Below are 27,921 nucleotides of genomic sequence, written 5' to 3'. Positions count from 1 at the left end.
GCTCCTCCAGCCCGCACAGAGACCATCCTGGGCTGCCTCTGGCCACCACTCCAGGCTCCCTCTGACCACCCCCTGGGCTTCCTCTGGCCATCCCCCTGGGCTCCCTCTGACCACCCCCTGGGCTCCCTCTGGCCACCACTCCAGGCTCCCTCTGACCACCCCCTGGGCTCCCTCTGACCACCCCCTGGGCTCCCTCTGGCCACCACCCCGGGCTCCCTCTGGCCACCACCCCGGGCTCCCTCTGGCCATCCCCCCAAGCCCCCAGCAGGGTTGCCTTACCTTCTCCTGGTACTGGCGCCGTGACGAGTCGAGGGACTGGATGAGGGCGGTGGCGTGGCCGATGAACATGGCGTAGCAGGTTGCCCCCACGATCATGCTGAGCATGGTGAGCCACACGTCCGACATGCCCACCGGCGCCTGCTGCCCGTAGCCGATGCACAGCATGTGGCTCATGGCCTTGAACAGGGCGTACGAGTACTGCTTCCCCCACGAGTCGTTCTGCGGGGACAGGCACGGCCTCAGCACCCGGCTGTTCCGGGGGTGAGGCAGGAAACACCCCAAATCCATGGTCAAAGCACCTCGATAGGTTACACATGCAGCTGAATTCCCTGGGGGCTTGGAGGGCTCTGGAGGCTGTGGTGTCTTTGAGCCCCCAAACTCCTCAAATCCACTGTAACTCCTATATCCCTCACTGGCCCTATAGCCCACAGAGCCCCTATACCTCCAACCCCTCATAACCCCCATAACCCCCATATCCCTCACTGATCCTACAGCCTGCAGAGCCGCTATACCTCAAACCCCTCAGAAACTTCATAACTCCCATATCCCTGACTGACCCTATAGCCTGCAGAGCCCCTATACCTCAATGCCCCCACAGCCCCCATAACTCCCATATCCCTCACAGAGCCCCTATACCTCAATGCCCCCACAGCCCAGCTCACTCCATTTGGAAAAACAAGCCCAGATTCAGCCATCTGAGATCCCCACTTGGCCCCATTTTTTCCTGATCCCACGTGTTTTTCCCAGCAGGGAAGGCAGCCAGCCTGCCCCACTGGAAGCTGGGATAAACCTGGATGCTGCACTGGGGGATTTTCACAGGGACCCAGTGTGGGAGAAGGAACTGAAGGGAATCATTCCCTGCCCTGGGAAATGGATTGGAACAGAGCTGTGACAGAGAGCCTGAGTGAGGCTGCCAGCACTGGGATCCGAGGGGGGGAAATCACTGCCCAGCAATTTAGGAAATAGCCACGATCTCTGGTCATTACCCGGAGAGAGGAGAAGGGCACAACATGAAGCTGATAATGTCTGGACAGGGAGTTCTTCTCAGTGGAAAATGGGGCTTTTTCAGGGAGTTAAGGAACTACAAATGGTCTCATTTGAGAGCAGAACCATCCTGCCAGCAGAGGTGTCCTGAGACACGTCGTGCTCTGCACTGCAGCTCAGTGATGACACCGTGGCCCAGGGAGAAAACTAGCACTGCTTTCCTGCTGGTTGTGATCAGGGTGAGCTCACAGAACAGCTTGAGGTGCATTTACCATCCTGGGGGTTCATCTGCCAGCAAGCCCTGCTGGCAAACCTTGTTGGGGAAATGCTCTGTCATCACACTCTGCTCTGACAAGGAAAGCCTCTGCTGGGTGGCACTCGTGGCAGCACTGGGCATTCCTCAGCTGCTCTCTGCTCTGGGGAAGGGGCAGAGGTTCTGGATGGAGCTCTGCAGACACTGCTGCGGCACTCAGGTCACTGCACAGGTGGCCTGGTGGCTTGTCAAGAAACAGAGAATTCTCCTGTGACCTCCACCCAGAGCACTGCTGGGAGCCCTGGAGTTCACTGGGCACCTCCTGGAGGTATCTGATCCCACCTGGGAGGCCAGTGACCTCTCTGCAAACAGCTCCCCAGGGCCATTGATGCTCATGGAAATGTCCCCTGCTCTTCCAGGGGGCAAACAGTGACAAAGCTGGCTGGGAGCTGTGGCACAGGGCTGGAACCTCTGCAGGGGCTGAGGCTCAGTTAGGAGATAAGCACAGAGCCAGGTGATAGCATTACCTGGCCGCGTTTGGTTTCATCATGCAAGACAGGCCTGATTCCCACTGCAGCAAGAAGGGCAAAGCCACGCAGGTGACAGTGGAGCTGACATTGGACAAGTGGCATAGTCCCCACCCAGGACAGACTGCTCTTGCTCCTGCCTGTGCCAGCCTGGCGGGGCTCACCTCCTAGCAAAGCAGGAACCTGTGCAAAACCACCCTGGGACCAAGAGAGAGGGGTAAGGGATAAAATGGGCATTGGGGACTGCTGCTGGCTGTGTCTTTGACTCGTGGGCAAGGAGCCACAGCCCAAAGGAGCCACTGGCAGGAGAGGGCAAGGGGAGTTTTTCCCTTGGCCGGGGCACAGGAAGGGTCTGGCCATGGGAGCTGCTGGAGGTGCAAGGCCACAGGAGTGACTCCTGCTGCTCCTTGGCCCCCAGGCCTGTGCTGTGGCTCTGAGTCCTGGCCAAAGGAATGGGGGGGGACATTTTTCACCCCAGGTTTGGTGGCACTTTGCAGCCCCACTTCTGCTCCATGCAGGCAGCCAGCCTCTCCTACAGCTCCCCTGGGCATCCCTGCATCCTGCACTTCCAGGAGCCCCTTCCCCTCGGCCCTGCAGTCCTGGCACTCCCTGCACTCGGGAATGGCAGCTGAGCCCACTCATTGTCCCTCATCCCGGGGCAGCAGCAGGGAGCTGTCACACTTGTGTGTCACACCTGTGCTGAAAATGCTGCATCCCTGCGAGGGTGGGCAGCACATTCCTGGCTGTGCTGGGCACAGGGAGCAGGGCAGGGGTCCTGTCCCATCCCCCTCTAAAAGAATTCCTCCCCCATTCCCCAGTGGGTGCTGCAGGAAGGCTGCTGCCCTGAGTTCAGTGTGGCAGTAGTTTAACAGGGCAGCACATCTCACCGCAGAGCTGAGAGCAGGCACAAAGCAAGCACCGAGCTGAAATTCCACAGGGAATCTGGGCAGACAGAGCAAGAACAGCTCAGCTAGAAAACTGCCAGGGTCTGTAGTGGCTGTGAACATCTGGGCAGCAGGCAGGCTGGAGGTTTAAAAGGCATTCTTGCAGCGGCTTGCTGCTCAGGAGTGCTGTTTACAAGGAAGCTTGCCAGTGTTTTGTAGGAATTAGTCATCCCCAACTCCAGCATTCACCACCCCTGCAGCCTGCAGAAACACTACGGGCTCACTGGGAATCGCACAGCTCCAGCCCCAGCTCCCAGCAGGACAGGCTGCCAGCCTGAGGAGGGCTCGGGGATGGCAGACAGAGGGCAGAGCTGCAGGAAAACACGGAGCTCTGCAAACAAACCCTGAACACATCAAGGACTGCTCAGAGAGGCTCTTCTGTGCAGGGGAAGCCTTTCAGAGCAATTACCTTCAGGATACCGAGTGGAAAGAGCTCTGGGCTGCTCTCTGATGATTCTGCACTTACAGCTCTCATACAGCTTTAGTTTTCAGGCTTTTTGTTTACCACAGGATGAGCAGGCAGGTCAAGACCCGAGTGCTTTAGGGCAGCCTAGAAGAGGTCCCGAATGCAGTGTGGGCACAGGTTTGTCATTCACAGTGCCACGGCTCATTCCCATGAGAGCCATACCCTATGGAATACCCCACTACACCCATCCCACTTCTCACATCCCAGAGTGGCTAAAATAGCCCATTAGGGCAGGGGAAGGAGGCCTTAAACTGCAGGGGAAAATGACTCCTCGTGAAGCAAATCCCAAAGCAGAAGTGGAGCTATGGATCTGTGCCTGATCCCAGTCAAGAGGGGGTGATCTCAGAGGCACTGAGCGCTTGCAGAAGGCAGTGAGATGACTCTGAAGCAGTTTCTCAGACTGGTTTGTGTTTAACAGCCACACTAGCAGTGCTGGAAGGGCTTCTCTGGCATCAGAGCCTGGCCTGCTCAGATCCACCTTGGAATACTTGGAGACACTTCCTGGAACACTTCAAAGGCCCTGCTGGGTTCTGGAGTACCTCACAGAAGCACCCAAAGGCAAACTGTGGGGTCTGATGGGGTATTGTGGTTCTGATGGACATGTGAGTGTGTCTGGTTGGATCCTCCCTGGAGAGGAGGAATGAGGGGAGTAAGGACATGGAGAAGTACTGGAAGCTCTTGGGATAGGGGCACAGTCCTTGGGCACAGCATTATCCTGACTGACACCATGAACTCAGGAGCTGTCCCTGGCCATCCCTGCCCACCCCTGGAACTGCTGCACTGGGGAAACACACCTCCAGATGCAGGGAAAGGATGGGAATAGTGGGAGAAGGAATGGGGATGGCAGATCAGACTTCACTTGGGACAGAAGCTGCCTGTCCCGGGCATGTTCCCAAGGGAAGCTCCGCAGGGCCTGCACCTGAATCAGGGATTTGCTCAGAGCTCGAAGTGCCCCTGTCCCAATTGTCCCAGTCAGCCTTTCCTGGGACACCCCTGAGCCCCCTCTGCTCCTGGAGCTGCAGGCCTGGGCACCCACACCTGGTCTGAGCCCCCACCTGAGCACCCACACCTCATCTGGGCACCCACACCTGGTCTGAGCACCCACACCTTGTCTGAGCACTCGCACCTCATCTGAGCACCCACACCTCATCTGGGCACCCATACCTGGTCTGAGCACCCACACCCTGTCTGAGCACCCACCTGAGCACCCACACCTTGTCTGAGCACCCACACCTTGTCTGAGCACCCACACCTTATCTGAGCACTCCCCACGTCTGTCCCCCTTGGCTCCAGGATCCCATCCCAGGGGATCAGCCCTGCTATTGCCACTCCTGACAGACTTTCTGGAACAAGAAATCTCCTGCTGAGATCGCTGTGCCTGCTGAAGAGGGCAGCAGGGATGTGCCAGGCCAGAGGCTCTGGGGGAGTTGGGAATTGCAGCAGACCCACACAGGATCTCTCTCTCTCCCAGAGCCTGCAGCCTTTCCTCTTCCCTCTCTCCTGTAGCTGATGCTGGAGCCCCTGGAGCTCGGCAACAAATCCTGCAAACAAATCCTGCCTCAGGATGCAGCCAGGCACCAAGTGCTGCTGGAGATGGAGCACGAGGCACATGGAAAACACCAGGATGAACCGGACTGGGGGATCTATCGAGGGCCTGAGATGATTTTGGCAACACCAGACCCCTCACAAATCCCCTGGACGAGGATCAAACCTTTCGGAAGCAGATGGGAGGTGAGGAGGTGATGAATCTTCCTCCCCTGCTGCATGGAAATCAGGGCTGGTTTTATGGAGTGCCAAGTGTGGGAAACCCCGGAGCAGAGGGAGAGCAGCACCAGCACACTCATGGACAAAGCCTCCAAAGCACTTGGACCTCATTGCCAGCTCCCCTTGGCTGCAGCAGCTCCAGAAGATCCCTTTCCCCCAGATTTCTGGCTCCTGTGTGTAATCAGAGCAGCTGTGCACCAAGGATATTTATTTATCTCCTCAGAGCACTGACCAGGCCAGGACAGAATGTCCCAAATGTCCCAAAATGCCCCAAAATGCAACCTCCCAGCTCCCTGGCACAGAGGCCATCTCCCCTCCCAGCCCTGTCCATCACACAGAGCCATGCTGGAAACTCCCAGCCACATCCTGGCACCTGAGAAGAGCCCAGAGCTCCAGTTCCTCGTTTCCTGACCCAGTGGCCTCTCCCAACACTTTCCTCTAGCCCAGATGTAAATTGTTTCACTGGTAATGCCATCCACATCCACTCCCTAGGACGCATCTGGAAATCTTCTCAGGACATTAAAGGACATGATTGTGAGAAAAAAACAATCTGGTTCCACCAGAAACACTCCTGGCACTGTTTGTTAAATATTCTAACCCCAGGCTATTTTGGGGCTGGCATGTTCCTGCACAGCTGGGGTGGAAGCCCCCTGAACTATTGGTGGGGCATTTCTCCAGTTCTTCGTCCCTCATTCCTGAGGCTCCATTTTCAGGGATAATGATTTTTTTCCCCTCTTCTATTAAGTGGAACAAAAGAAAAAAAAAGAAGGTGATTTAGCTGCAGAGAAGAAGCAGGGAAAAAAATCCCCCAAGGCAAGTTTAATTCCCAGCTTCAGAGGCTCTCAAGGCTGCGGCATGAGGAAAGCTCTGCTCTGGAGAGGAGCTTCCTCCTGGAGCCTGCTGAGCCCTCTGCCTCTGGAATGCATCCTTCCCCCTCTCCACAGCCTAGCTGCTAGGATTTGCCCTGGCTACACCTTTTCTCCTTCTGTCCCATCTCCCGCCCCTTGAGCACAGTTGGCAGCTTCACCCCCAGGCTGTAGCTCTTCCCCAGGGATGGATGGGAAGAGGCAGGAGCTGCTGCCATCGGCAGCCAAATGTCGGCAATTGTGCTCCAGATCTGCTGCTCCAAAGCCATCCTGCAAGGGCACCACAACCAGCTGCATGTGGGTTGAGTCCACCTGCCCCTCGGAGGATGAGCTGAGTGTCCTTGTAGCCCTGAACAGCACAGTGAGCCCCAATCTTGACTGCTCCTGCCATACCAATGATAGAAAGGCAGTGTGGGAACGCCCAGGCAGCTGGGCATGGGTTGCTGGAGATCAGCAGAAACTCCAGGCTCCAGAGCAGGCAGTCTGGCACCTGGCTGCAGCAGGAAGTGAACCATCCTTGCAGAGGGGAGAAAGGAATAAACAAACAGCAAACAGACGACTTTTCCATGGATGCTCACTGCTCCAGGCACGGCCAGCCTATGCCCACAGCCCTGCGTGTGGGAGGCACGGCAGGCTGGCACATCTTTGATCCATTTTCCATTTGTTCTGTTCTGCCCCAGTGCCTGATTATTTCCTTTTGTTCAACAAGAAATTGGCTGGGGGAATCTGGAGGTTAAGAACTGCAATAGGCAATTTTTTAAGCTTTGTCAGTTTTTGCTGCTTAATCAACTGGACATTGTCCCTTTGAATAAAAGCTCCTGGATTCTCAGCGAGATGGCTGAGAGGTACCACGAGCTCGCCGTGCCTCTGCCATATGGTGCCAGCCTCGCTCGCAGCGCCAGCAGGGCACGGCCTGGCACGGCACTGGGCATCCTGGCTGTGTCCAGTGCGGGTGGGGGTACCACCGCCCCTTCCACGGGGATGGGGCACAGGGATGGCACGGTGGGAATTGTGGATCGGCCCCACCCTGCCTCTGGGACTCCCTGTGCCCGCATCCCGGCGGGATGCCGTTGCCGTGCTGCTCCTTGCTGCTCCATGCCAGGAGAGGGAGCCTGGCTGCTGCCGTGCGCGGCTCTGCCGGGGCTGCTGCTGCTCCGAGCCGCGGGACTGTGTCCCTGCAGGGTCTGTCCTGTGTCCCTGCAGGATCTGTCCTGTGTCCCTGCAGGATATGTCCTGTGTTCCTGCAGGATCTGCCCCTGCAGGATCTGTCCTGTGTCCCTGCAGGATCTGTCCTGTGTCCCTGTAGGATCTGTCCCTGCAGGATCTGTCCTGTGTCCCTGCAGGATCTGTCCTTGTGCCCCGGGACTGTGTCCCTGTAGGATCTGTCCCTGCAGGATCTGTCCTGTGTCCCTGTAGGATCTGTCCCTGAAGGATCTGTCCTGTGTCCCTGCAGGATCTGTCCTGTGTCCCTGCAGGATCTGTCCTGTGTCCCTGTAGGATCTGTCCCTGCAGGATCTGTCCTGTGTCCCTGTAGGATCTGTCCCTGCAGGATCTGTCCTGTGTCCCTGTAGGATCTGTCCCTGCAGGATCTGTCCTGTGTCCCTGCAGGATCTGTCCTTGTGCCCCGGGACTGTGTCCCTGTAGGATCTGTCCTGTGTCCGTGCAGGATCTGTCCCTGTGCCCCGGGACTGTGTCACTGTGGGATCTGCTGGAAATCGGTGGGACAGCCCCAGGGGATGTAAGGAGGAATGGGAATCTCTGGGATGGCAGTGGGCGCTGGAGGGCTGTGACCCAGGGGCTGGGCTTAGGGCTGAGAGGTGGGCTGGGAAGCACAGGATGGGGATGCTCTGGACGGCAGACCCCACCCACCACCCCTGAGCTGATTATTTATAATTATTTATTTGGGGGCTGATGAAGGGGATGAAAAGATCCAACCCCTGGCGAGGGCTCTGCTCATCAGCCTCACTCACCGGGGGCCTTCCCTTTGGAATGAGAGTGGAAATTGGGGGAAACAGGGGAAAAAGGAGGAAAGGCAAGCAGGTCCCAGGGCTCTCTGTGTGGCACTCACCACCATGCGGTTGAGGGACACCCAGCAGTCGTCAGGGAAGTCCTGCAGCATGGGCACCAGGAACTGCAGGCAGCCATCCCAGTGGCACAGCAGCAGCATCATCCCGATCAGGTTGACAATCCTCACCACGGCGCTGGCCAAGTCGTAGGTCATGTGGAAGATCTGTGGGGCCACAGCAGCAGGTTAGAGGGCAGCTCCCCAAAAACCACCCCAGGGTTAGAGGGCAGCTCCCCCAAAAGCCACCCCAGTGCAATTCCAGCAGGGTCAGGGTCCAGAACCCTGCTAGAGGGATGGAAAAGCTGCACCAGCTCCGGTCAGGCACAGCATGCAAGCAGAACCTTGCTGAAACCAGCAAGAAAAACCAGTAAGCAGAACCAGCTGAAAAACGGCTTAAAACCCAAAATACAAAATCATCATCTGTCACTCCTCTTGCCCTGGGATTTTGCCTTCTAATTGACCATTAAAAGCTCCGTAACTCCTTCTACAAAACAAGCTGATTGCAAATATTTCTGGCCCACTGGCCACTCCTCAGGAATAAACTCTACCATTCCATCTTTCAGCTGCAATGCCTTGTTCTGATTTCTGTTCTGGCTGGATGTGTGTTGCACAGTGGCCTTTGTGCTGGGTGTCAGCTGCAGTCCCTGCACACAGCAAATGCAAGGAACAGCCTCCAGCTCACAGAGGCTTCTGCAAGAGCATCTGATCCACCTCTTCTCTCGTGTTCCTGGTGTTCTGCTGCTACCTCCCTGCCAAGGTGGGCAAGGAAAAGAGCCACGGCAGAGAGGCCTGGTTTGCCTGGTCTGTCAGCTCTCCACGTGTAAAATAAAGCTGCGAACACAACCTGCTTACAGGTCAGAAGGGACACAGCCCCTGATCCAGGCTCAGGTGCCTCACCTGGGGGAGAGGAGTGCCAGGGGGGTTTGTGACACAGGGGAAAGGCTGTGTGATGTGTGGCCAAATCCATGCAGCTCCTGGCTGCCCCAACAGGGACACTCCTGCTCCTCCCACCACCATGGCACTGCCGCCTTCGCCCACCCCAGGGATTGGCCTCTGATCCCACAGAGCTAAACAGGCAGAAAACCTCTGTTAGCAGGGAAAGGAATCCTGTTTTTCCAGCTGGCACTGGCTCACCCCTCTGCTGTCAGAGCTGGCTGTCCGGCTGGAATGGCTGTTTCCAGCAGCCATCCCCACCGAAGGGTCACACACCCCAAGTGATGCCCACATGCCCAGCCCACACTAAGGGAGCACAAAGGATGCTGGAATGCAGCAGGATGAGTGATTTGGATAACTGCTGCTAACTCCATTATTTCCCTGCATCCAGGCTGGAGCCCACACTGCCGGTGTGAGAAAGGCCATTCGAGTGATCTTTCGGGGCTGAAAAGAAGAATATCTCCAAAATCCAGCATGAAAGGCTGTTCCAGGAAATCCAGCTCTCGCTGCTGACTCAATAGGGCAGCATGAAAGCTGAGCACATAATTCATAAAGAATAATTCCTCCTGGTTTCCTCTTTTTTCCTCCCCCTGCAGAAATGATCATTCTCATTTGGATAACCCAGAGCGAATCCATCCTGTTGGAATGAGAGCCCGGGGCTGTGCTTTTAATGAAGCTGGAGCAGCAGTTTGCAGAAGGATCTTTTGTGCCAGCAGGGTTTTTCTGTGCTAATGACTTTTCCTCTCACACCTCTGGGTGTTTTTCAAAGAGCTCCAGCCCTGCCATAACCCAGGGAACTCCAGCCAGGGACAGGGAGAAGCCCTGTCAGACCGAGGAAGTGCCTTCCTTCGTTTGATAGATGAAAAGCAGAGAGCGAAGAGCCCGAGGGCATGGATGGCTCTGGGAACAGGTGATGGATGTGGAGCTTCTGACAGGATGGTTGGGATCTATCCCAGTCAGGGGAGGGCACAGGGCCTGGATTTTGGTGCACGCAGAGAGGGCAGAGGGTGGATTCAGCTCCTGCCCTGCACCTTGGGATCTGCGTTTGAACACTGGAGCCACTGGGTGGGGACAGAGCCCCTGAGGGTGACACACCTGGGAAGGAGGTGCACAGTGGCTGAGGGATTCCCAGAAGTAATTATGACTATGAACTGCAAATGTCTGAGCTGCTGGTGAGACACCTCCAGCTCCAAATGTCTCAGGAGTTCCTGCTGGAGCCAGGAGCAGGAGGAGAGCATGGATTCACATTTAGAAGATATTCTTGGATAGAGCTATCCCTGTTTCCTGACAGTCCAAAACCCCAACCAGGGTTTCTATATCCCTGCTACAAAATGGGCTCTGTCCTTCCAGCCTAAGGACACCTTGCAGTTCTTCCTGAAAGGACAGCTTGGGAAAGTGGGAGGACCAAAATTCCCTCCAAAAGTCATCACTGGTTATGTAAGAGCTCCATCTTGGAAATTCCACTTCTATGGAACGAGCTATTGGGATGCTATCAGAAGGAATCTGAAATCCTGTCAGCCCCAAATCACTGTGCAGCCCTGCCCATCCTGGACTGCAGCAGCATTCCTGCAGGAATCAAGGACACCTCGGGGAAAGGGGGCCTGGATTGGGCAGTGGCTCCAGTCAAGGCTGGGTTTCATTGGGTGGCTTTGTGCTGGCACCATGGCCACCAGGAGCCCTCTACCCGGGCTGGCTGGGGCCAGGGGGAGCAGCCTGGAGCAGGGCAGGAACTGCTCTGGGCACAGCCCCTGGGCCTGGGCTCTGCGGGCACAGCTGGGCTGGGATGGCACTGCATGTCCAGGATGGGATGGCACTGCACAGCTGGGATGGGATGGGATGGCAGTGCACATCTGAGATGGGATGGGATGGGATGGGATGGCACTGCACATCTGGGCTGGGATGGCACTGCACATCCCTACTGGCTTTTCCTGTTGTGGAGGTGCTGTGCCTGGAACAAAGGGGGTTCCCTGGGGTCTGAGGGTCGTGCTGTAGAGGATCCCACAGATCCTGACGATCCCCCCTGGAGCCAGGCTGAGCCAGCAGCACCTCTGGGGCTCCTGGACAGATCCTGCTGCACAGGAAGACACTGGAACTGCTTGCTGCCCTTCACTGCTGCATGCCAGCACAGCAGGAATTCTGCAGCTCCAGTGCCGCTGGTCTCGAGCCAGCATTGGTGTCTGTACCCACACCATGGTTCATGTACAGCTGGGATAAATCCCTGGGGATCATCAAGGAGCTGTGACCCTGCTCCAGCTTCATAGGAAGCAAGGAATTCACTCTTCATTTATGGCTTAAAAAGCCCGCAGACCTGAGAAGGAAACGCAAATCTCCACAGAGAATCACAACAGCCTCGTGTGTTGCTGTGAGTGCTCCAGGGTCAGCGTTAAGGGTGTTCTGCTGGGAGGAAAAATGTGTTTACTCACATTTAAGAAGAGTATTTGTGGACTTTGGGGAAGAAAGTTGACATGTCTTTCAGCCTGCCTTGCTCTCCTTGGCTTTTGAAGATAAGAGAGGTAAAGATCCCTTTTCCTCCCAGAGGCATTAGCTGCCTTTTCAAACCTCGGTGCTAATCTCCCGCAAGGCTGGGGATAGCTGGGTGCTGCCTGAGCTCTTCTGAGCCCAAAATCCAGTGTAGCCACATCGCTGAGGGGGCTGTGCTGAGGGCTCTGTGCTTCACCCGACCACTCATCCTGGTCAGCTCCAAGCCCAGCCTGGGCAGGGAGCTCCTTCCAGCCAGCATCCACCCACAGGCAGCTCACTAGAACACCAGGGCTTGGCTAATTTGGGATCAGTGCTGGTTCTTGTGGCAAATGGCACCTTCTCCACACTCAGCCTGAGTCCTGACTGACACAAGCCAGGGAGGAGGGGAGGGCTGGGATGTGCAGATCCATCCTGGGAGGGACAGACAATGAACACACAGCTGGCAGGAGGGGCTTTCCCAGGGGACAAACCCTCCCTGGGCACACACAGAGCACTGGGGCATGGCCAGGAGCCCTGAGCACAGCCAGGGACACAGAGCCACCCTGAGCCACCCTGAGCATGGCCAGGGCACACAGAGCCACCCTGAGCACAGCCTGAGCACAGCCAGGGCACACAGAGCCACCCTGAGCACAGCCTGAACACAGTCTGAGCACAGCCAGGGCACACAGAGCCACCCTGAGCCACCCTGAGCACAGCCTGAGCACAGCCTGAGCACAGCCAGGGCACAGCCTGAACCCACCCTGAGCACAGCCTGAGCACAGCCTGGGCAACAGAGCCATCCTGAGCACAGCCTGAGCACAGTCTGAGCACAGCCAGGCCACACAGAGCCACCCTGAGCCACCCTGAGCACAGCCTGAGCACAGCCTGAGCACAGCCTGAACACAGCCTGAGCACAGCCAGGGCACAGCCTGAGCCCACCCTGAGCACAGCCTGAGCACAGCCAGGGCACACAGAGCCACCCTGAGCACAGCCTGAGCACAGCCTGAGTACAGCCTGAGCACAGCCAGGGCACACCCAGAGCACAGCCAGGGCACACAGAGCCACCCTGAGCACAGCCAGAGTCAACCCTGAGCCACCCGTGGCCCAGCCAGGACTCAGGGCTGCCAGGGCAAGGGCAGCTCCCCCAGGAATTGCCCCTGAGCAGTGAGCCCACCCCACTGGGACACACTGGGGGGTTGCAGGAAGACAAAGCAACCTCTCAGCTGCTCTCTCCCCTCTCCTGGTGCTGCTCTGGGAAATGCACCCTCAACCCTCTCCTTGCTCCTTTTTCACCCTCCCCAACTTCCTTTTTATTCCTCCAGTGATGGCACGCTTAAGATGTGTCAAAATATAAACTGGTTTTACTCCAAAAGGTCTCCTGTCCTGAGTAGCTGCTCGGGTTTTGGTGAAGAATGGCCACCTTCTTCTTTGAGAAGAATGGGCACATTTTCACACTTTTTTCTTTCGAAGGATGGACAAAACGCTGTTCCAGCCACTCAACTATACAGAGGTAGAAACTCCCAATTTCCGAGGCAACTGTTGCTGCAAACAGGCTGAGCTGGGGAAGGAGAATCACGTGGAGGAACCCAGCTGGGTTTATTCCCACCTTGGGAAGAGGGATCCCTTTGGAAGGCACAGCGCTGGGCCGGACACCTCTGGGCTGTGCTGGGCACAGTGTGTCTGCCAGGAGGAGCTGGGATCCAGACTGGTTGGGCCAAAGCTCAGGAGGAGGAGTTGGGATCCAGATTGTTTGGGGCAGGGCTCAGGAGGAGTTGGGATCCAGATTGTTTGGGGCAGGCTCAGGAGGAGTTGGGACCCAGATTTCCAGATTGTTTGGGGCAGGGCTAGGAGGAGTTGGGATCCAGATTTCCAGATTGTTTGGGCCAGGCTCAGGAGGAGTTGGGATCCAGATTTCCAGGCTGTTTGGGGCAGGCTGGCAGCACAGGCCCCCGAGCAGATGGAGGTGTGAGCAGGGACACTCTGTGGGCACAGGCACATCTGATTCTGTGCCCGCTCTGCCCACACGGGCTGGGGCTCTGGGCTCACTGCTTTCTGCTGTGCCAGCACGCACACCCAGAGCCAGGAGATCAGGTTTTACACGGAGGCAAGAGTTTGGGGTTGATTATCTTTTTCTGCTTGCTCTGCAGCCGGTGACATAATCAATGTCAGCAGAGTTGCTGATGCTGCCTGGAGTCAGGGCTGTGATGATTCCCGGGCTGCTCGGGAGAAGGGGTTGGGCCTGGGGCTGAGTCTGGCCCGGCTGCTGCCATTGGAGGGAAGTGCTCCCAGGCCCAGGTGGGAGCAGAGATACTCAGGCAGATTTTACACTTCAAATCCTTTGTGCTGCCGTGGCACTTTTCCTCCGCAGCTCTCGGGGGGCTGTGCTGACATTGATCTGCTGTGTTCCCTCCCTCCAGGGATATTCCAGAGGGGCCAGCAGGGCACACAGCAGGGAAGCTGAGGGCACAGTTTGGACCCCGAGCAGGGGATGGCAGCTGTGATCTCCCGGGCTGTGAAGGAGGCAGGCCGAGGGGTGTCCTTCCCAGGCAGGGCAGCACAGCCTGGGGCTGGGAAGCTCTGGAGGGCACCATGCAAGCCTCCAGCTCCTCCCCTTCCCAGGATTTAACCCTTCCCAGGCAGCCTGCTCCTGCCTCATGGAAGTTCTTCCACACGTAGGAGGAGCTCAGGGAACAGAAAATAGCAGCAAGCTCGTGCAAAAGGGAAAAAAAGGTATTTTCTTGCCTTCTCCCTCCGAGACTTGTGTCTACTGGAAAATATTTACAGCAGAGAAAGGTGAAATAGCAGGGCTAATTAGCACGGGGAAGGCTGGCGTGGCTGGCAGATGTTGATGGATATATATAAACCCCCAAGATCCTGCCACCACCGTGTGTTGTGCCTCTTGCACTCTCGGAGTTGAGGTTGTCATGACAGCAGCCCCCCTTCCTCTCCCCATGCCACCATTCCCAGCCTAGACTTTAATCTTCATCATTTTAAGAACTTTTGTCACCACGGCAACGTGACACAGACTTTTAAAAATATTTTCTAGCACACCTCGAGCGACTGTCATTCCTGCACGGTTCCCTTTAAACCTCCAGGAAAAACCATTTGGGGTCGGGTTGAGCAGGGTGTGAGACTGTGGCATTGTCACCTCCCAGGGAACAGCAACACCAGCACTGAGGCTTTTTCCAGCAGCTCTGTGACTTTGGAGGAAGGTCTCCTTTGCTTTTCCATGGGGTTTGTGTTCCCACATGCCCCCAGCTCAGGCTTTCCACAGGATTCTCGGTATGGTGAAATGCCTTTGGGAAAAGGGAAGGCAGACGAGCCCCCAGAACTGTGAATAGGTTGGGTGTCTCGTTCTCAAGGGGAATTAGATCTCTCACCTGTCCCAGGCTGGCTCTAATCTCTCGTGGCTCTTATCTGCATCTTTGGGAACTGGAGTTCTCCTGAGAGGCTGGCAATGAATCACGGCTGGAAATAGGTCATGGGCTTTTTGGGACGTTTAAGAATGACCACAGTCACCAGACAAAAGGTCTGCCTTGCTCAGGAGCTAAACATAGCTGTGCCCAGGGAAAGGAAAATCTGGGATGCTGAGGGAAAAGGAGGCTTTGACACCTGAGAAAGGGACAAGGAGCACAAGTGGTTGGAAACTGGGGCCTGGAAATGGCTCCAGAAGGGGCACTGAGGGTGTACAGGGGGGTGCCAGGCTCTGACTCGGGGCAGGATTCCCCTGGAAATGGCTCCAGAAGGGGCACTGAGGGTGTACAGGGGGGTGCCAGGCTCTGACTCGGGGCAGGATTCCCCTGGAAATGGCTCCAGAAGGGGCACTGAGGGTGTACAGGGGGCTGCCAGGCTCTGACTCGGGGCAGGATTCCCTGGGAACAGGGAGCAGAGCAGCACGAGGAGGTGATGGATGCCTGGCTCGGGGCTGTAGCTGAGGCTGCAGCCTCTACCAGGAGGGCTCATGTGGGGTCTGCCTGATCCAAAGCTCCCTGGGCTAAGTGGGAAGAGCCCCTGGAATGCCCTGAGCTGCCAGGCCCACCCTGGGTGGAGGCAGCTGGTTGGGAGCAGCACAGACACAAAGCACTGCTGGCAGCACTGAGCAGGTTCTGCCATCCCCTGGGCAGTGCCTGGATCCATTTCCAGCCAGGACATTCCAAAGCTGTGCTCAGAAAGGGGATCCCAACCCTGTTCCTCCCAGAGCTGGGCCGTGTCACGACTCCTTGGAAGCTGTTGGACTTGCATGAAGTGAGAGCTTCAGTGCAGTCTGAAGGTCCCTGATCAGGAGGTAGAAGTTAAACCCCCGGAAATTAAATCTATTTCTTGTTTCAGAGCTGCTGTTGGACTTCATCTGAAGCTCCCTGTGCAGCACTGAGAGCAGACCCAAGGAACGTCTGGTGGGCCACAGGTGCCTCCCTGTCCCCAGCCCAGGAGCCAGGGACTGCCAGCTCTGTTTGTATCCATAAACAACATCCACAGCCAGGACACGGCACAAAGGCAATCACAGCCAGAGAACAAACTCTTCAAATGGGAAAGGGAATTGTCTTCTCAGAATTCACACTGCCTGCAGAACAGCCCTCGTTCCCAATCTGGAGAAAGAAATCAGCAGCAACCTTTGTTTTCTCACCCCTTTCAGTCCCACCTGGATTTTTTTTTTTTTTTTGTTTAAAATTCAGAACAGATTTTTAAAATCCTAGCTGGATCCCCAGGGATCCATATGATTAACACCTGAGATTGGATATGAACTCATCAGGTCCTGCCCTGGAACCACAACCTTGCTGAGGAACTGAGGAACTCCTGCAGTTTGCTCTTGATCAATTCACATTATTTCTTTCAGGCTACCTGCATTTCAATCAGGAGAGCAAAGCACACACATGAGATCCCTCTGCTAACCCAGCTGGGGTTTCTGTAGGAGCACAGGGGAAGAAGAGAGCCCAAAATGCACTCCCCAAAAGGAGCCAATGTTACAAAAAGCTAAGAATGCTTTCTCAGTGTGACTATGAGTTCAGATTTACACAAACCAGCTATAAATCCAACTTCCTGCTTACCATTTAACCTCTACTTTTTCTCAGAGGAGCCATTAAAGATGGACTCCTAAGGTTTTGTTCTGATTTTTGCCATTACCTAATTTTTGCAGTACAGCATTTGAGCATACTTTTAAATACCAGAGGAAATGATAAAATACAGAGAGGCACTTTTATGAACTGCATGCAAAGATATGGAGTCTTTTAAAAGCAGATCTTGTAAGCAACCCCAGTCGGTGTTTCAGGGTTTGGTTTGGGGTTTTTTGAGAGAATTACTTCTTAGGCCAGGTTGTCTCTGCTGGGCAGGGCAAGGGGCAGGTGAGGTCCTGGCACATGCCTGGGGTGAGATTTAGTTCTGTTTGCCCCAAAGCAGGAGCTGTGGCTGCTGCAGCTGGGCACAGGACACTCCGTGCTCTGCAGGGACCCCGAGTGCTCTCGCCGAACTCCATCCTGGCTTTAATTCCATTACAACCACGGCAACCAGGCACAACTTCCAGCCCGGACTCCTGGGATGCTGTCGGTGGCTGTACCAGCCAGGGAGGGGCTCCTGGCCGGCCTGCAGGGAGCTGGCAATGTTTCCTGTGCCCCGGTGATGCCTTAGGATCTTTAGCTTCTATACTTTCGTGTATCTGTAGTTTCAGTGTGTGATTTTGGACTCCATACAGGGTGCTAAGCTGCTGTTCTCAGCCTCTTTAGACAAAACAATTCCTCTAAGCTGGAAATCCAAGGACACTTTTGCTGCCTCAGGGTCCCAAAATATACAAACAGCAGTGAACTGGGGGGAGGAAACTTGGGGTAATTGACATCATCAGCTGAAGGTGTAATTGGTGGACTAAGGTTCAATATGTTAATGAACAAAACTTACAAAATATGAAAAATTTGTGACTCAGTGTCCATTTTGGGTGTAGCCTCTTGAGAGGCTTTGTCTGCCCTAAATGTGCCTTCGAGGCCTTCAATACATTTAACTGCTTTTTAATCTATCTTTGTCTAGCCTCTGTTTTAGGCAGACAGAAGCTGGGCCAGGCTGTGGGCACCAGGAGCACAACTTGGTCAGTGCTGGGCTTGCCCTGAATTGCTGTGACAGGGACCCAGCAAGGATGAACCATCCTGGGGGCTCAGCACTGACACTTTCACTGCCCAGACTGATGGAAATGCATATTCACGCAGTGCCACACGTCCCAGGCGGCCCAGGACGGGGGACAGGGACACAAATGTGCTACAGCAGCCAGGTCAGCTTTTCCTGCTGCACCTGAGAGGGGACAGCTCCCAAGGGGACAGCACAGGGAAAGGGAATCCTGAGAAGCTGCACCTCCCATAACCTTGGGACACACAGCTGAGGCTGCTCCAGCCCCAGCAGGAGAGCACAGGGGGAAGTGCTGGGGAAATTCTTCATTTCCTCGAGGAATCTAAGCCAGGGAAAACTGGTTTTTAACTACCATGCAGCCTAGGTGGTATTTATGAACACATGGGGGATTAATCCCCACTCTGGTTGTGTATAAATTATATAAAAAACAAGCTCAGGCAGAACAAAGACCTTGAAAAGCAGTATTTAAACTCTGCCTAAAATATTCCAACCCCTCCATTCATATCTGCTGGGCAGGAAGAGAGTCCCCAAAGGCTGCCATGTTAATTAGAAACCCAACAGGAAATGCTGCCTGATGACAGCTATCAGGGCAAAAATCCCAGGAGCCTCAGCCAGGGAAAAGCAGGAGATGTGCACAGCTCTTTGTGGGGTGTAGCACTCCAATATCCCAGGAATCCCAGGAACAGGAACAGCTGGACAGGGCTGCTGTAGGGTCAGGCAAAATTCAGGGGTGTTACAAACCCATCCCTGTGTCTCTGTGCCTCCGAGCCTGGGGTTTGGAGAGGATGGAGTCCCCTTCTAATTCCCTGGATTTCTGTCCTTGAGACAGTGTGGGGGTTCTTGGGAGCAGAGAACCCCTTCCAGGGGCACTTTGGGGGTTCTTGGGAGCAGAGAACCCCTTCCAGGGGCACTTTGGGGGTTCCAGGAGCTTTCTCCACAGGCAGGTTTCCATCCTTCCCCCCAAAAAAGCAGTAGGAATTCTGTGCCAGGCCAGTCCGTGCTGGAACAGCCCCAGCCAGCAGCAGAGCATGGCAAGATGTTCCCACAGATGGTGACAAAGCCCTGATCAAACCTTTTCTTCTGGCTGCACCACGTGAGCACAGAGCATTTCAGTGGTGTTCCTCTCCAAAAAGCACATTGTGGGATAGAATTATTGAAACAAAGCTCCTTGCTCCCACCCAGTCTATGCTGTTTTCCTTCTAAAATGGCTTGGCTGCTGCAAAAGTTGGAGTTTTCCTTTGAATCCTGCTGGGAATGGGGCCTGGATTCTCTCCTCTCCTGGCCTGACCTCCCTCACCCACAGCATGCTTGGAATCATTGCTCTTGTCCACCTGACAGCCCTCAATACACCTGGAGATCCCCAAACTCCCAAAGTGCCCTGGAAGGAGTTCCCTGTGGAAAGAGAGCCCCTGGAACCCCCAGAGTGCCCCTGGAAGGGGTTCCCTGTGTTAGGAGACCCCCAGAATCCCCCAAAGTGCCCCTGGAAGGAGTTCCCTGTGGAAAGAGACCCCCAGAATCCCCCAAAGTGCCCCTGGAAGGGGTTCCCTGTGGAAAGAGACCCCCAGAATCCCCCAGAGAGCCCCTGGAAGGAGTTCCCTGTGGCAGGAGCTCCCATGGCTGAACAGCTGCTGTCTCAAGGAATGTTTCCTGGATGGCTTCTGGAATTTGCTGCCTTTTCAATTCCATTGACTGCCCCTCTCTTTGCTGAATATAGCTGGAGAAATAAATATAGTCCTCATCTTTTTCTAGCTGCCTTATTGCTTTGCAGGCTTTTTTTTTTCTTTTAATCTCTTCCCTTAAAGGAAAGAATGCCAAGCTTTTCCTTTCTTCCAGGTTGTTCTCATCAGATTTCTCTGAACCCGCTTTACTCTCTGGTGCAGAAGTGGCCCAAGTAACTAAAATTGGGTTATTTTTAGACTCAGTTAACCTACAATGGCCATTTTGATTATTTTTAGTGCCTGTCTCCTCCCTGTGCTCCCTCAATCCCCACTCTCTTTTCATCCCCTCCAGCAGAGAAGCAGAAGGGAAGAAGCTACAGAGAAGCAGCTCCTATAGAGAAACTCCACTACAAAACACCAACAGAGCTGCTTTAGTTCCTGGTGTTTACTCTGCTTGGTTCTTGTTCAGTGGAAAAGAAGCTCAGTCCGGTGGGAATTCACTGCTCACTGCACCTCTCCTGCCTTGCCCTCCGCAGTCTGGAGAATTCTCCAAGCTGCTTTAAGGACACCTCATCGCTGTGAACCCCCAGCCCAGCAGCAGGAAAATCTGCCCCCATCAGAAGAAGAAAAAATGATGGTGGCAGCAATGAGGAATGGCCAGAATTGGGGATTGAACTCCTGGAGAATAACAGCACTGATGATTTCTTGGCTCACACCACCAGCACTGGATCTGGGAGGGCTCAGGGAATCACTCCTGGATCTGGGAGGGCTCTGGGAATCAGAGAATCACTCCTGCCCTGACCACTCCACCCCTGTGGATGAGAGCTGTGCAAAGAAAAACACTCAGCCCATCCATGCTGGGAGTGAAGGTGTCCTGCCCATGGCAGAGGGTTTGGAACCGGATGATCTTTCAGGTGCTGTCCAACCCAACCATTCTGTGAGACCACAATTCCATGAAGGCTGTGCCTGCTCCATGTCTGGATTTGTACTGACAGTGCAGATCCCACTCAAGCTGGGACTCCAGAAGAGGTTCAGACCCACAGCAGGAATCAAGGAAGGCTGACACTGCCTTTTCTACCCCAGAAATTCCTACTGGAGTGGTCAGACTGCAATAGGGCTGGCTCTGTGCCCTTGAGAGTGAGCCCTGCTGTAGGAGGGATGGAGAAGGCAGCCGTGCAGTGCTCCAGTGCTTTGCATTTCCCATCATGAGTGTCTTTGCCAAGAGCACTTCCAACCCAAGGTGGAATTATAATTCAGTGTCAGATGATTATGAATGAAGCTGGATCCCTGACACCACAGAGCTTTAGCAGAGCAAAGAATAGGAATCAGGACACGCCAGGCAGAGGATGGAGACACCAGGAGCAGCTGCACTGTATGGGATCAGGCAAGGGGAACCAGCAGGGCACGAGGGACACTTCCTAGGCAACATTAAATCCTCCTTTTGGAAAGCTTTGGCACTCCATGGCTTCCTGTTTCAAATAACACCACTAAGTTCTATCTCTGTACTTGTGGTTCTCTCCCTCCACAGAAGGAACAGGGATTAAGCTGCACATGAGGAATTCTGCCTGAGGAAGTTGGGCTGTTTCAAAACCTCAAAAACCTCAAAAACCAGAGGTTAAACTGAGCATGGGATGAAGCAAATGCAGGGCACCAAACCAGAGCTCTTCAGATTTCGAAGCCCAGATGGGAGAACCCAGATGTGATCCTGCTCCATCAGTGTAGGGCTCAGAACTGTGGGACCCCAGGTCTGTGTCCCATCCACTTGAAATCCCACAGAATGTACGAGTTTTCCTCCTTGCACTAAATCTGCACTCACAGCACCATCACATTCCAGAGTTTAGTGTCCATGGTGGGTGAGACCTGGGAATTCAGAGAAGATTCTCCTCATGACCACCCAGGAGCTGGTGACCTCCCCCAGGGAATTTGCTTGGAAGCACATGGAGGGGGTGAGTACTCCTAAGTGCAATAAACAAAATAACCAGAGGGATCCAATATTTCCCAGCCCCCAGGGGAAGGCTGGGAATAGGAGTCAGGAACAGATGTCTGATATCCCAGTCTGGATCTCCCTAAAGCACCAGGAACTTCAGGCTCTGGAAGGATTGGAGCAGTGTTCAAATGTTTAATGAGTGTTTGAAGCTGAGCTTTGCAATTCCCTGCCATAGCCAAGAGATGATCTGAACATCAGGATTTCATTATGGATTTCAGCTGTGCTTCAGATACCGTGGAGGACAAAAACCCTTCTGACAAGACAAAGAATGTGGTGATTGTCTCCTCTTCAGATCTGCTGGATAGGGACAGGAAGGTGAGGAGGGAAGTGTTGAGGAACATGAGGGATGAGGTGAAGGGGTTGGAGCAGAATGTATTGGGATGCAGTCGGAGAAAACCCTAAACTGGACCTCAAGGGAAAATACTGACTGGAAGAGTCTTTCAGAGTCTCTGCCCCTGGATCCCTGGAAGTGTTCAAGGCCAGGTTGGACAGGGCTTGGAGCAATCTGGGATGGTGGAAGGTGTCTGTGCCCATGGCAGGGGTGGGACGAGATGAGCTTTAAGATCCTTCCATCCCAAAGCAGTCTGGAATTCCATGATTCTGTGACACAGCAGCATCACCTTGCTGAAGGAAAGGCAGGAGCCCACAGGATTTAGGGCACTGGGAATCAGGGCTGAGGGGAGCACAGGAGGCTCTTGTGGGCAGCTGGGATCTGCCCAGCCCAGCACATCCTGGCTTTGACTCACAGCAGCCAGGGTGACCTGGCAAACCTGGAAAAGCCACCCAGGGGAGCCCAGCAGTGACAGGCAGGGACAGGCCGGGCCAGCACAAAGCTGAGTGTGGCCCGTCTGTGCTGTCACCTGCAGCAGGGCCAGCGGGGCTGTGCTGAGGGCTCACAGGCAGGATGAGAGGATGTCCTGCTCCCAGCGGTGCCCATGGCTCCAGGAAGGATCCATTCCCATCCTGGGAAGTGTTGGCCATGTCCCTGCTGCAGGAGTCTGTCACACCTGGCTCCCAGCGGTGACCATGGCTCCAGGAGCCAGCAGGATCTCTCCTGGCCATCCTGGGAAGTGCTGGCTGTGTCCCTGCTGCAGGAACCAAGCCTGTCACACCTGGCTCCCTGTGCTGCCAGCAGGAAGCAGGGCAGGGCACAGCTTTGCTCCTGCTCCCAGGAGGCTCCAAGGACACTGCTGTCCTTGCAGTGTCACCTCCTGGGCAGCCACCTGGGCTGCCACATGCCCAGGCTCCCACCCGGAGTCAGGCCCTGCCCCCTGTGTGGTGCTGTCCCAGGCTCTGCCCCACGCCAGCCCCGCTTGTTCCTGGCCCTGTGTCCTGTCCCTTCCTGGTGCCAGTGCTGGCATGTGGAGCTGGCAGCTGCCCCGATCCATCAGCACATCCCCTGCTCTGTGCCAACTGTCAGTGGAGCTGGCACCTCGTGCAGCCTCCCCACCTTCCTGGCTCCACAGAGCAGGGCAGTGCCAGCCCCGGGGAGGCACGGGAAGCTCTGCAGCACCTGCAAACCACGGATGGCAGCAGGAAGGAGCCATCCTTCCTGTGGGGGGTGCTGGGCTCCAGCCCTCCTGCTCAGGAAATGCCTTGGCTGCCATCAAATATTCTCCATCCCTTTCAGCTTGGGCTTTCTACTTCAGTCTCTGTGCAAATATCCTGTTTTTCCCCATTTCCCAAACAGCAGAGGGAGTTTTGGGTGGGATCCAACAGCTCACATCTCCCCCAGGAAGGAGGGAGCACGAGGGAGCACAGGCAGGCAAATTTTGTCTCCAAATGACCATAAAAATTGCTGGCTAATCAAAACAGGCACTGCTTCACTGATTGCAGCACCGGCTCCCCTCCCTTCCTAATCCCCCCTTAGCTGATCAGGGTCAACTGCTGGGCTCTGCAGCTCTGCTCCTCTGCCTGGAGAGCCTGCAGGGCTGGGAGGGGAAGGCTGCGGGAGCAGCACAGCCTGGCAAGGCAGCAGCAGAGCCCTCCAGTGCCATCATCCTTGGGAGCTTCCCCCTGCTCCCCGAGCCCAGGGTGTGCTGGGATGCAAAACAGGAGGATGCAGCCGGGCCAGGGCTGGGCAGGGGCTGTGGAAGGTGTCACTGACACCCAGAGGGGCACAGACCCAGCCCAGTTTGGATGCAGGGGCTGTGGAAGGTGCCCCTCTCTGGGGTCACTGACACCCAAAGCAGTGCTGGGGAAGGTCCTGAGCAGGAGCAGGGATCCCTGTGGCCTGGCTGTGCAGCTGCACACGGACTGAGAGGAGGCTCCAGAGCTGCCCCCTTCCAGCAGCAGATGGCAAGTGCTGCCAGCAGCTGCAGGGCCCCAGTCAGCACTCTGTGCAGCACGGCCACGGCTGAGGGCTGCAGATAAGGGAGAGAGCTCTGAGATAAGGCTCCTTCCAAAGGCTGGGGCTCCTGGAGGAATTTGCTGCGTGCTGCCTCTCTGGGAGGGGAGGAGGGAGAGGCTAAAGGCCACAGGAACACGTTCCAGCCTGGCTCCAGACCTCACCGCCTGCATTCCCAGCTCTCAGCCAGCCAGGATGGAAACAAGGTTTTTTTCCATCTTCCCAAAGTGGGCTGTGCTCTTCCTTCCCTGCCAGCTGCTGAAATGACCTTGAGGAGGAAAAGGAGAGGGGCAAATAGTCCATGTATGAGAAGCACCATCGTGGTGTGCTCATACCTCATGTCCATGGGACACGAGAGGAGCTCCAGGGAGGATCCCTCAAGTTCCCTGGAGTGCAACTGCACTCTTCCCACTGCATCATGGGGAGCACTGCTGGATGGACAGCTCCAAAACGTGACAAATGTTGCTGCTTGGAACATTGAACTGATGTGAAACAGCCCCTGCAGATCAGACAGAGCAGCACCAGGACACACTGGGGGATGCCACAGGCCCTCCCCAGCTCTCCTCTCTCCTGTCTCCTTTCACAGGAGCCCCCTTCATCCTACTTCCCTCCTCTCCTGCATCTCCTTCCCATTCCAGAGCTGGCCTGGCTCTGCCTTCTGTTCAACACCAAATTACCAGCATGTCTCTCGAGTCTGGAGGGAAGGGAGCTAGAGAGAAAGGTCCTTATCTGTCCTTCCCCCAAGCCTGGGGTGGTTTATCAGCTGAATGGGCTCCTGGTGGGATGTCTGACTGCTGGCAGGGAACACACCTGGGGAGGGGGTTGGGAGTGCAGAGGGACAAGGCTCACCCCATTCCTGTGGGGAGGAATCTGCTGGAGAAGGAAGAGGGGTTTTTTCTCCTCTCTCCACAAAGGTCATTGTCATCCTTCCTGTGCAAGAGGAGACAGGAACAGAGAGGAAGGTGATGACTCCACTCTGCACCTGCCATGGATGCTCCAGCACAGGGCAGGGACACAGAGAGATCCAGGGAGAGTGAAGTGCTGGGCTCACGACCCCAAAGTCCAGCGGGGCATTGATCCACTCCAGGCCACCAGAGGAACATCCCCTGCAGCTGGGGAGTGGGTCTGAGAGAAGCCTCTGGGCTTTGGCTGCCCCAAGTCTGGTAATGAACTCCACAGTTCCAGCCTGATTCCCTGCAGCCTCAGCAAGCAGGAGCACAGTTGGGATAAAGTGGAATTAGTGGCTGTTTGGGTGATGCACGCTGGAGAGGAGGCTAATCAGCCCTATTCCAGGGACGGCCTCTCCAAACTGGGCTGCACTGAGCAAATCAAGAGGAATTAACACCCGCCACTTTGCTGGGTGGAAAAAATATATAAATGAAGAAAAAACAAACACAGCTGCTGCGTCTTAACTGCTCTCCACCCTCTCCAGGGACTTGAGGAAAAGCAGGCCTGTCAGCTACTTTAAGGGACATTATCCTCCCAGTTCCTCTGCAGTGTTTACAAGGAAGCGCTGCTGCTGCATGTTTGACTGCTTGTCAGTGGCAGCACAGAGAGAGGTTCTCCCAAAGTTCACCCTCTGGAGCTGCTCCACGGTGGAGCAGACCTCAGGTGATCCTGGGGGAGAGCAGGCTCCAGCTGCTCTCTGGCTCCAGTCATCTTCAGCCCCTCACTCAGCCCTGATGTCCCCTCAGACCAGCCTCCCTCTGCTCCAAATCCATTCACACAGACCCTGATCCTTCCTTGATGATCCATCCTGGCTGGATCCAAACCTCAGAAACATCCCCTCCAAATGCCCCATTCTCTCCCAAGCCCTTGGATCAGAGATCCAGAGAAGCCATGACCCCACTCTCTCTCTGCTCACACTCCCTAACGACAGTGGACACTGGAGACATCCCAAACTGATGAGGCTGAGATGAAGATGGGAATGTGCCACCCTGGCTCAGGGCTGTTCCCAGTGAGGAGAGGGCACCTTGCAGAGAGGTGAGTGCCTGTGCCACAGATCAGTGGGATGGTGCAGGGTGGCACCTCAGGGGCTGAAGGAGCTGCAGCTGTCTGGGATCTGTGAGGTGACTGCATTACTGCCTTCATTTCGTGGCTCTCGCAGCTCAGCCCAAGCCCAGAAGGGAGCCAGAAGAATCCTGGTGTTTCTGTTTTCAGATCACATCTCTCACTTCCTTTTTCCAGCTGTCACCAAAGGCACAATGTTCCCCCTGAGGAGGCCCTCCCTGATTCCTGGCTTCTCCCTCATAAATACTGGATGAGCAAATGGCAGATACCATCACCAGCAGCTCAGCAGGGAGCAGGGCTCTGTGTGTCACCGAACCCTCCGCGGGTGCTGCCACCCACACGAGGACGTACCAGGGGCTGGGCAGGGGCACATTAATGAACAGCAGGGCAATTAGCCTGCTCTCTGCAGCTCTGTGGCACAGCCCTGCTGGGGAACTGGGCAGGCATCACCCAGCCCCGGCAGCTGCTGCTCTGCAGGACTTGTGGCTTGGGGAGGGACAGGACACAAGGCAGGAACAGGTACCCAAATACTCCTGAGCATGTGGGAGGAGAGAGGGTGATAGACACTGGAATAACAGAGGATGGAGGCCATGCATTCCCTGGGGGAAGATCACCTGGTGCAGGGGTGCTTTGATGAAATTGATGGAAAAAGTGCTTGGATTGAAGTTCTAAATGCACTTCCAAGTCCTTTTCCAAGAAGGAAAGTTTCCCCATGCATTGCAAAGAGATTTCAGAAACATTTTCCATTCCAGTGTGACTCTGGGAATGTGGAGATTGCCTCACTCTTTCCTCTAGCCCTTGGAGTATTCCTGCTTTATCAAAACTGGGAGAGGGAGGAGTTAGAGCAGACAATGAAGCTTAAAAATATGCATCCTTATGAGAGAAGCAAGAATAAAATGTCATCTCTTAGCCCTGAAAAAGTTACCACATTGATTTCTGCTTCATAAAAATGAGGTTAAGTTGAATGCATTAAGCTGGCAAACTGGATAATTGCATGTCCTGAAACTGTCTTCCAAACAGCTCTTTTCACAGCGGGGCTCAGAAAATAACTTCATCAATGAGGCTGCTGCCCATGAAACTCTCACACACCTCTGGCTCGGGCTCTTGTCCTTCCTGAGGAAGATTTCTCCTTCCTTCGCCTCACACTAGTGGGGAAGGCATTGCTGTTTTATTCCATTGCCATATTTCTGGCAAGGAGAAAAGTGGGTCAAAACCAAAGCTGTCCTCAGGGCTGGGGTTTCCTGCTCCAGCTCCCCCCCCACACACAGAGCCTGGAACTGTGGCAGGCCAGTTGTTCTCTGGAGTGGAAGCAAGAGCTGCTCAGGGGCAAAGGCTGGCCTCAGGATTTGGTGCCCTGTGGAAGAGCATTCCTTCCTTTCAGAGCCAGCCCTGACCTTTCTGCAGGGCTGGCACTGCCCTGTGCCCCTTGGCCGTGCTTGGAGCATGAGGATGCAAACTGACTTCAGTCTCTCCTGGCACAAAGCAACTACACAGTGCCAAGTTTTTTCCAAGCCCCCTTTCCCTTGTCCTCCAGCAGCCAAGTTGATTTTTGTCCACGGTCCTGTCTGGGCCGAGCTGCTGCCTCATTCCCAGCACTCCCAGCTCTGGCACGCTCCTCTCCAGCCCTGCTTGCTGAACACAATGAGCGAGGCAGGGAAATGCTGTTCTCTCCAGCTGTCTCATTAAAGTTTCCCACTTGATATGAATGCAATCAATAGTGCCTTCCTGGAAGAGGCTTTGAAGAGGAGCCATTAATTTGCACCCACTTGCCAGGGCTAATGTGCCTTAGACAAACTGGCCTCCAAGTCTGGGCTGAACACGAGTCTAAGGGACACAACCAGACCTGGCATTGGATCAGGAGCCCAACTGGCATCAGGAATGTCCCCGTGAGTGGTTCAGCAGCTGCTCAGCTGTGCCCAGCAGCAGCACTGTGTGTGTGCCGCACAGAAGATGTACTGGCACCAGGCTGGGTGGGCTGGGGGGCACAGACACACCCTGAGGGGCTCTGTTCCAGCTCCAGGGAGGGTACAGCCCTTCCAGAGGCCTTCAGGGTGTTCTTTCTACAGAGCACAGCCCTCCTGAGGGGTAAATCTGTGCTCCTACACATTCCAGGGAATGGGCACTGCCCTTGCTGCTTGCTGGGCTCACAGCATTTTGATGGGATTCAGAAGTTCCCCACACTCTGCCATTGGAATATGGGGCTGTCACAAACAGCCCTGGTACGGCACATCTGGAGTGCTGTGTCATGGAGGGACACGGAGCTGGAGAGGCTT

At 55.3% G+C, this 27,921-nt stretch overlaps 1 protein-coding gene across 1 annotated transcript in view; it reads right to left on the bottom strand.

Moving 5' to 3' along the window:
* The window catches only part of HCN4 (hyperpolarization activated cyclic nucleotide gated potassium channel 4), an 88,796-nt gene that overhangs the window by 25,388 nt on the left and 35,487 nt on the right, over positions 1–27,921 (bottom strand). Inside the window, exons 3-4 of the mRNA XM_085071060.1 lie at positions 8,152–8,313; positions 280–498 (exon numbers count right to left, since the gene is read on the bottom strand). Of these exons, the coding sequence (XP_084927186.1) occupies positions 280–498; positions 8,152–8,313 (381 nt within the window). The remainder of the gene's footprint in view (positions 1–279; positions 499–8,151; positions 8,314–27,921) is intronic.

The sequence above is a fragment of the Lichenostomus cassidix genome, chromosome 10 (assembly GCF_008360975.1).
Source record: "Lichenostomus cassidix isolate B80296 chromosome 10, HeHo_3.0, whole genome shotgun sequence".
In the NCBI taxonomy this organism is placed as follows: Eukaryota; Metazoa; Chordata; class Aves; order Passeriformes; family Meliphagidae; genus Lichenostomus; species Lichenostomus cassidix.
This window is presented reverse-complemented; position numbering and strand designations above follow the sequence as displayed.